We start from the raw sequence: 8932 nt of genomic DNA on the forward strand, positions 1-8932 counted from the left end.
GTTTTTCAATGTCTTTTTCTGTGTATGTCTATTAGTGGTTTTTTTTGCGTGTTTGTTCTTACCTCTGCTTTACTGCAACTACTGAGTAGTACAGAGGATAGGGAAGCTTTTACCTCTAATTTCTTTATTTCAGAAACCCTTATCACATTTGTTCACGTAGTTTGTATACTCCCCACTCTAAAACTGTGTAAAATCCATTTGCGTGTAATTCAACCTGGAAAGGACTTTGAACAAGGAAGATGAACGAGGGCATAAAACGCACCAAAAGACTAAAGAGAAAGAAAGTATAAATCATTCATCGCCGATCCAAACAGCCATTGCGTGCCCTTCTCTATTAGTCAACAATAAAACATCCACAGTCACTATTTCCGTCGAGTTCATTGAGCACGAACGCTGCAGTTATCAACAATGAAACAATTACTTATTTGCATCATTTTAAAAAAAAAGTGAAATATTAAGTAAGAATGACGTTACCTCCAATTATATTGATTAAGAAAAACGAGCCTTATAATTTGAATTTCTACGCAAAAAATGTTCAAAAATCTCATTGAGTTATTCAAACCTCGCATTTCATTCAACTCTTCGGAGACTATATTGTGCTGTTGTACTTGTCAGACTTGATTGTACCAAGTCCTTCACATGTTGTAATGCGCTTAGAGCCAAATATTTTTGTTTTTTGTAAGGGATAGGCGCAATATAAATACACTTTATTATTATTATTAAGTAACTAAGGAAACGAAACAGACTGGACAAAAAGAGAGTATAAATCATTCATCCCTCACAAAACCAGGCTTTGTGAACCTTGTTTCTACCAGTCGACCGTAAAACGCCCACAGTCCCTATTTCCGTCGAGTTCATTGAGGTCGAACGCCGCAGTTATCAACAATGGAACAATTAAACGGACCGACAAAAAGCCGTCGAGGAAAGAAAACAAGGGTAACCCGAGACTCTTGATACTGATTTTTTTTAACACTTTCAAATAGAGAAAAACAATCCAAACCGCAGTCTGGTTTGAATATGCCCCGTGAATATTTAATCAAAGTTTTTGCTTCAGTCTTGTTGGCGTTGTTCCGTTTTCAGCGTGGACACGGTGCTGTCCCTTCCTGTTGCAGTCGGTTTTCTGGTCAGATAGACAAGGAAACTTTCTATCCGTCAACACTAGCAGTCACTATTACCGCCGAGTTCAGTTAGGACGAACGCCGCAGTTATCAACAATGGAACAATTAAACGGACCAACGAAAAAGTCGTAGAGGAAAGAGAATAAGAGTAACCGGAGACTCAAGATACTGATCTTCTCTAACACTTTCAGAATGTGTGTGTGTTAAATAACAGTCCTTGTAGTTACACGAATACTTCGCAGCCGAGCGCAATACCGCAAGGCTTAAGAAAAAAATCAAAGGCATGGCAACATTTATCTTCTATTTCTCCTATCGCTTACAGATAGTGGTCAGGAAATCTCACCCATGGTCAGGATATCTCATCCAAATACGTCCTAGTTTTCATCTTGATCTTATTTGAGTCCTTTGGTTCAATTACACAGATTTAACAATGTAACTCTTAAACGAAAATAAACTCCTAATCCGACAGATCCGGTCCATCCTCCTCATCGTCTTCAATAATCCCGTCCTCCGCTTCTTCTTCCTCTTCTTCAACTTCTTGTTCGTGCATGGCTGCGCGGATGGCAGCTTCCGTTTCCGGTGTTGGGTCGTCTGCTTCGATGACTTCCGGTCCAGTGGGAAACTCGTCCATTGGAGGTTCTGGCTGAGAGGGCTCAAAGTTGTCTGGAGAATTCTTGTGCCCCCATCCAACGTACAGATTCTCGAAAAATCTGTTGAAATAAGTGAGTAATTAAGCACCGTCATTAGCATCATCAATAACAAAAACAAAAGTACATTTTGATTTAATAAAGTTGAAGCAATAAACCTCTGCAGCATGTATTGCATATGTTTCGGCAAGCTTACAAACTAAGTTAGTTCACTTAAGTGAGTACTGCGTCCCCTCAGAAACTGTACATAATGATTAGGTGCGTTGATAACGTGTGCAGTATCTCTTCTCGTCTCCGTATAACCCTTTAATTGTAGAGCTTGCACGCACACAGACAGAAAGTAACAAGTCGCGTAAGGCGAAAATACAACATTTAGTCAAGTAGCTGTCGAACTCACAGAATGAAACTGAACACAATGCAATTTTTCAGCAAGACCGTATACTCGTAGCATCGTCAGTCCACCGCTCAGGCAGTGAAATTGACAAGAAGAGCGGTTTAGTAGTTGCGCTGAGAAGGATAGCACGCTTTTCTATACCTCTCTTCGTTTTAACTTTCTGAGCGTGTTTTTAATCCAAACATATCATATCTATATGTTTTTGGAATCAGGAACCGACAAGGAATAAGATGAAAGTGTTTTTAAATTGATTTGGAAAATTTAATTTTGATAATAATTTTTATATTTTTAATTTTCAGAGCTTGTTTTTAATTCAAATATAACATATTTATATGTTTTTGGAATCAGAAAATAATGGAGAATAAGATAAACGTAAATTTGGATCGTTTTATAATTTTTTTTTATTTTTTTTACAATTTTCAGATTTTTAATGACCAAAGTCATTAATTAATTTTTAAGCCATCACGCTGAAATGCAATACCGAAGTCCGAGCTTCGTCGAAGACTACTTGACCAAAATTTCAACCAATTTGGTTGAAAAATGAGAGCGTGACAGTGCCGCCTCAACTTTCACGAAAAGCCGGATATGACGTCATCAAAGACATTTATCGAAAAAAGGAAAAAAAACGTTCGGGGATATCAATCCCAGGAACTCTCATGTAAAATTTCATAAAGATCGGCCGAGTAGTTTGGTCTGAATCACTCTACACGCACGCACGCACGCACGCACACACACACACACATACACACACACACACACACACACACACACACACATACACCACGACCCTCGTTTCGATTCCCCCTCTATGTTAAAACATTTAGTCAAAACTTGACTAAATGTAAAAACAGATAGATAGACAGAGAAACAAATGGACAGACAGACAGACAGACAGATTGAAAGAAAGACAGACAGACAGACATATTGACAAACAAACAGAAAGAGAGACAGACAGACAGACAGATAGACAGACAGAAAGTACTTACAGACAGAAACACGGACGGACCGACGGACGGACAGACAGACAGACAGACAGAAAGTTAAGACAGACAGACAAATAGGTAGACAGATAGAAATATATATCATAACTAGATGAATACCCGCTTCGCCGGGTAGCCGGCTTCGCCGGGAAGAAGTAGAGCCGAATACGCGGCTTCGCCGGGTGAGTGGCGCACCGTACGCCGGCTTCGCCGAGTACCCGGCTTGGCCGGGTGAGTGGCGCACCGTACGCGATTGACGCCACACGAAGGAAGGGAGATAAACGCGCAAAACACTGGAGAAGATAAGGAGCGTTGTGGACAGTGACCTTCTAAAAATAGTAACGGGAATATGGATTGAGCGTTGTGGACAGTGACCTTCTAAAAATAGTAACGGGAATATGGATTGACGCCACATGAAGGAAGGGAGATAAACGCAAAACACTGGAGAAGATAAGGAAGAGTTACTGGGAATGGATGAACAGAAAAACCAAAATCGGTTCAGCGCTGCGCGCTGAGAGCACGTGTTGAAAATTTTCATCGACCAGATTGTGTCCGGGGTGTACCTGAATATGCCCACCAAATTTGAAGCAGATCCATCGAGAACACACACACACATCGCGAACACACACACACACACACACACACACACACACACACACACACACACACACACACACACACACACACACACACACACACACACACACACACACAGACAGACAGACACAAGTCGTATATATATATAGATACTAGAGGAATACCCGGCGAAGCCGGGGTGAATCGCGAGACAGAGACAGACAGCGTGGCGGTTCACCACAATCACCTTTGAAGGCGAAGTCCTGTCAAACGGGATTGAGAATTTTAGAACTTATTTCTTAGCCCTATATCATCTGTTGTGGCTTCTCAAATGCCAGAACATACAGACAGATAAAAACCGCTAGACCCCATCACAAACAGAACTCTACAATCCACAGGTTTTTGCCCACACACACACACACAAACACACACACACACAGAGAAGCCGTATATATATATATATGTATATCTATATCTATAAATATATAGAGATAGGTGACAGTGTATTTTTCGCGTGGCTATAAATTGATTCGACCTTTTCACTTTGACAGTAAGAACAACTTGAGATTTTTAGAGCTTATTTCTTAGCCCTATATTATCTGTTGTGGCTTCTCAAATGCCAGAACATACAGACAGACAAAAGCCGCTAGACCACATCACAAACAGAACTCTACAATACACAGGTTTTTGCCCACACACACACACAAACACACACACACACAGAGAAGCCGTATATATATATGTATATCTATATCTATAAATATATAGAGATAGGTGACAGTGTATTTTTCGCGTGGCTATAAATTGATTCGACCTTTTCACTTTGACAGTAAGAACAACTTACGGGTGCAAGGGAAGCGTTCTGGACAGCGCAGTGACATTCTAAAAATAGTAACTTAGAAACGGGAATATGGATTGAAGCCACACGAAGGAAGGGAGATAAACGCAAAACAGTGGAGAAGATAAAGAAGAGTTACTTGTAATGGTGAAATGAACACAAAAACCAAAATCGGTTCAGCGCTGCGCGCTGAGAGCACGTGTTGAAATATCTCATCGATGATATTGTGTCCGGGGTGTAGCTGAATACGGTGTCCAAATTTGAAAAAGATCCACCGAGAACTTTGGCGTTGTGATGTGGTGTAGCGGCTTTGGTGTGTCGGTATGGGGGCCCGGGTAGCTGAGGTGGAACCAAAATCGGTTCAGCGCTGCGCGCTGAGAGCACGTGTTGAAAATTCTCATCGACCAGGTTGTGTCCGGGGTCTACCTGAATATGCCCACCAAATTTGAAGCAGATCCATCGAGAACTTTGGCCGTGCATCGCGAACACACACACACACACACACACACACACACACACACACAGACAGACAGACACAAGTTGTATATATATATACTAGATGAATACCCGCTTCGCCGGGTACGGCTGCGCCGGGAGGAAGTTGAGCCGAATACCCGGCTGCGCCGGGGACCCGGCCGGCGCACCGCAGGGAGACAAACGCGGCTGAAAACACTGAAGAAGATAAGGAAGAGTTACTGGGAATGGATCGAGAGAAAAACCAAAATCGGTTCAGCGCTGCGCGCGAAAAACCAAAATCGGTTCAGCGCTGCGCGCTGAGAGCACGTGTTGAAATATCTCATCGATGAGGTTGTGTCCGGGGTCTAGCTGAATACGGTCTCCAAATTTGAAAAAGATCCACCGAGAACTTTGGCTTGGCATCGCGGACACACACACACAGACACACACAGACACACACACACACACACACACACACACACACACACACACACACACACACACACACAGACAGACAGACAGACACACAGACACAAGTCGTATATATATATAGATAGATTAAAAAGATAGACAGACGCTGACCTGCCGTTGTCAGTAGCCACGGCGACAGCGCCAGGCCAGATGACGGACTGGACAGTGGCGAGGGCATACTCCGGCACCAGCTTCGTTGAGGCACGGCCAATCCACGCCGGCTGACTTCCGGTGTCTGAGTAAGACAAGCGAAACTCGATGAAAGCCAGCAATTAAGGTATTATTTCCTGTGGCATTATTGTACACATTAAAAAAAATAATACTTTTACACAAACACTTTTGAGAATGACAATCGTTTGTTCGTTTTAATGCATCGTATTCTCATTCCGAGTGACTCCCATCATTTTGTTTCTCAGATCCGTATATTTTCACTTAAAGCCAGTAAAATACCAGAAACGTTGATATCAGATTGACGTGACACCGCCAATTTAACCAGGTCAATTAATTATTTACCTGCATCTTCAGCAAGAGGTGTCAGCAAAGGGGGGCCGACTTGAGGCTCGGGCTCGTCAGGTTCGTTCCTCTCCTCTTCCACTGACTCGGCCTCCCCCTCCTCCCCCTCCGTCATCTGCACAGGGTTGTACCACACTGTGCGGCCCTACAGACGTGGAGGAAAAACCAAACGTGACTGGATAGAAGTACGTAGCTACTTCATTTTCATTTTCATGACTTTATTGTCCCATCGCTGAGAAATTCGGGTCGCTTCCTCCCAGTGGAAAGCTAGCAGCAACAGAATCGCGCTACCCAGGTGTGTGCGTGTTTAGGTGTAATATATATATACGTCCAGGTTTTTATACGGCATAAAGAACATCCCTCCCGGCCTTGGATATGTTCCAAAACTGTACAAGCTGGCTACTTTTTGTGCATAGTGCACAGTTTTTGCTGCATTGATTTAGTAAACTCTGTGACACGTAGGCCTACCTTTGCCAATCCACAAAACTGATACAGCAACAACTTCCCACTCTGCTCTAGGTGCAGCCAGGCTGCTGAATTTTGGTGCCTGTCTAAGTGGAAGGGTGCCCTTAAAGCCTGGACAGACGTGAGACCAGAGACGGTATCCATCTCCCACCCCCGTGTCACCACAGTACAGTGGCACGTAAAAGACCTCGGTCATTCTGCCATAAGTGCAGTTGGCTGATACCACCTAAACACGCATACACTTGTCTATCTCATCTAAAGTCGGGTTAAAACCTGGGTACATGCCCCTAATGGCTTTGCCGTGAGGGCGTAAAACTTGAATTTCTCCCGGGACCTTGCACACGATCGTTTTTGCAAGAAGGATGGTATCCTTAAATAGAACCATAACAACTTTACAACTTCAAACACCTACGACGCTATAGTCGACCAGCTCATGGGACATCGCCCATTAAATGTTACAAACAAACAGACAAACAAACAAACAAAATCACCAAAATAAACAAACAAAACCACCCAAACAAATAACAACAACAACCTCCCCCCCCAAAAAAAAACCACAAAAAAACACCACACACTCACAAAACAACCCCAAATAACATACACCTTCAACCTGGCAGTATGTGAAATTACACGTATCTTTAATTGGACAGGGATGGGGAATGCTGGCAGTTACCTGAGGGAGTATGTACAAAACCAAAAACACAACAAACAACGACAACAAAACACCCCCTCATAACAAAAACAAAACAAAGCAAACACCTGCATGGAACCTGGCCAGTAAGTGCAATTTTCACTTCTCTCAGTACGTTATTGCTTGATTAATCATCCTTAATTGGGCAGGAATGGGGAATGTTGGCAGTTACCTGAGGGAGTATGTAGGGGGAGTGATGCACCCAGGACATGAGACTGGGGTCGCTCAGGTCTTTCATGCTCACGCCTTCAAACTCCAGATCCACCACGCACGTGTCCCGTGCGCCTGTGGACAATGTCATTCGCTAATTGGTACATGTTCATGCAATTATCTTGGTAACCATCCCGCAACACTCCTATAAGGTACGGTTTTGGGCGAATATAGCAAAAAAACTTATATTCGATGGAAGATCAAAGCTTTTTTGCCTGTTGAGGAGTGCCAAAAAGGGAGCACTGTTGTATGCAATTCAATCTTCAATTAGAGGAAAGAAAAATCTCGTCCACATGCATTTTTGCACAGACACAGACAAGCACACACACAAGCAGGCAGGCAGGTAGCCCGCCAGACAGCTAGACAGAGAGATAAACAGATATACAAGCAGCGGTTCAGAAGAGCAAAGTCACAATAACACTATTCTTAAACAGTAATGTCCATCAACTTCAGCGTCGTAAAGTAAATGACCTCCCATACATTATCTGTAAAGTTTCAAAATAAGAGAGCTAGCTGATAGCCCACGATTTGTGTGCCTTTAGATAGCTGGAAAATGACAAAACGGTATTCACTCTACTTATATTTAAAAAAACAACAACCACCACCACCACACGTAATATCACGAATTATTCAACAGGAGTTCTTCTTGCGTTCATACATACCTCTAGGTTTTACTTCAACATCTTGCAGCGTCCGGGAATGAAGGACATGAAAAGCGTGTACATTTACAACAGCTAATTGCATACAAACACACAACTAAAATAATCAGACACGCAGTCTTCATTCTGCTCATGTTCAGGAGAAAAACAACAACAATATTTCATATTTGCACACACACACAGGCAGGTAGAAAGGCAGGAAGGCGTAATATCACATAATATGTTGTATGTATTGGGAGTTCTTCTTGCGTTCATACATACCTCTAGGTTTCACTTCAACATCTTGCAGCGTCCGGGAATGAATGACACATGAAAAGCGTGTACATTTACAGCAGCTAATTGCAAACAAATACACATGCCAACAACAATCAGACACGCAGTCTCCATTCTGCTCATATTCAGGAAAAAAACACAATATTTCATATTTTGTATACATGAGTTTCTCTCATACCAATATATACAGTACAAACCTACATGTATGTATATATATGTACCTTTATGTTTAACTTAACATCTTGCAGTATCCATGTAAGAATAAAACAAAAATGCGTTTAAACGTACTTGTACGCACCCGCCCACAGTCAGACAGACAGACAGACAGACAGACAGACATGACACATGACCTCATGGATATCTTTCTCCACTGAATACAATCCTTCATGGACCTTCATTGGTTCTGAGCCACACAACCATGCACCAATCCACCCATAACCTACCTACCAATCAGCCTACAAAACCGCATCTTAACTGTCCAGAGAGAATCAAAAGCAAACTCCCTTTCAAAGTCGATTTAATCTATTAAAAATGTTGTTCTTGATGTTTTGTTGTTGTTTTGTTTCTATTTTTGTTGTTCTTGACCTTTTTTAAGCCGTCGCGATATAACCTTCGTGGTTGAAAACGACGTTAAACACCAA

General features: G+C 42.4%; 1 protein-coding gene across 1 annotated transcript in view; it reads right to left on the reverse strand.

Moving 5' to 3' along the window:
* Positions 1-1310: 1310 nt before the first annotated feature.
* Positions 1311-8932, reverse strand: part of LOC138959221 (radial spoke head protein 6 homolog A-like) — a 15901-nt gene continuing 8279 nt past the window's right edge. The window contains exons 9-12 of the mRNA XM_070330613.1: positions 7322-7434; positions 5994-6138; positions 5592-5715; positions 1311-1828 (exon numbers count right to left, since the gene is read on the reverse strand). Coding sequence (XP_070186714.1) covers positions 1576-1828; positions 5592-5715; positions 5994-6138; positions 7322-7434 — 635 coding nt within the window. The 3' untranslated portion in view covers positions 1311-1575. The remainder of the gene's footprint in view (positions 1829-5591; positions 5716-5993; positions 6139-7321; positions 7435-8932) is intronic.

Source organism: Littorina saxatilis, linkage group LG2 (assembly GCF_037325665.1).
Source record: "Littorina saxatilis isolate snail1 linkage group LG2, US_GU_Lsax_2.0, whole genome shotgun sequence".
Lineage (NCBI taxonomy): Eukaryota > Metazoa > Mollusca > Gastropoda > Littorinimorpha > Littorinidae > Littorina > Littorina saxatilis.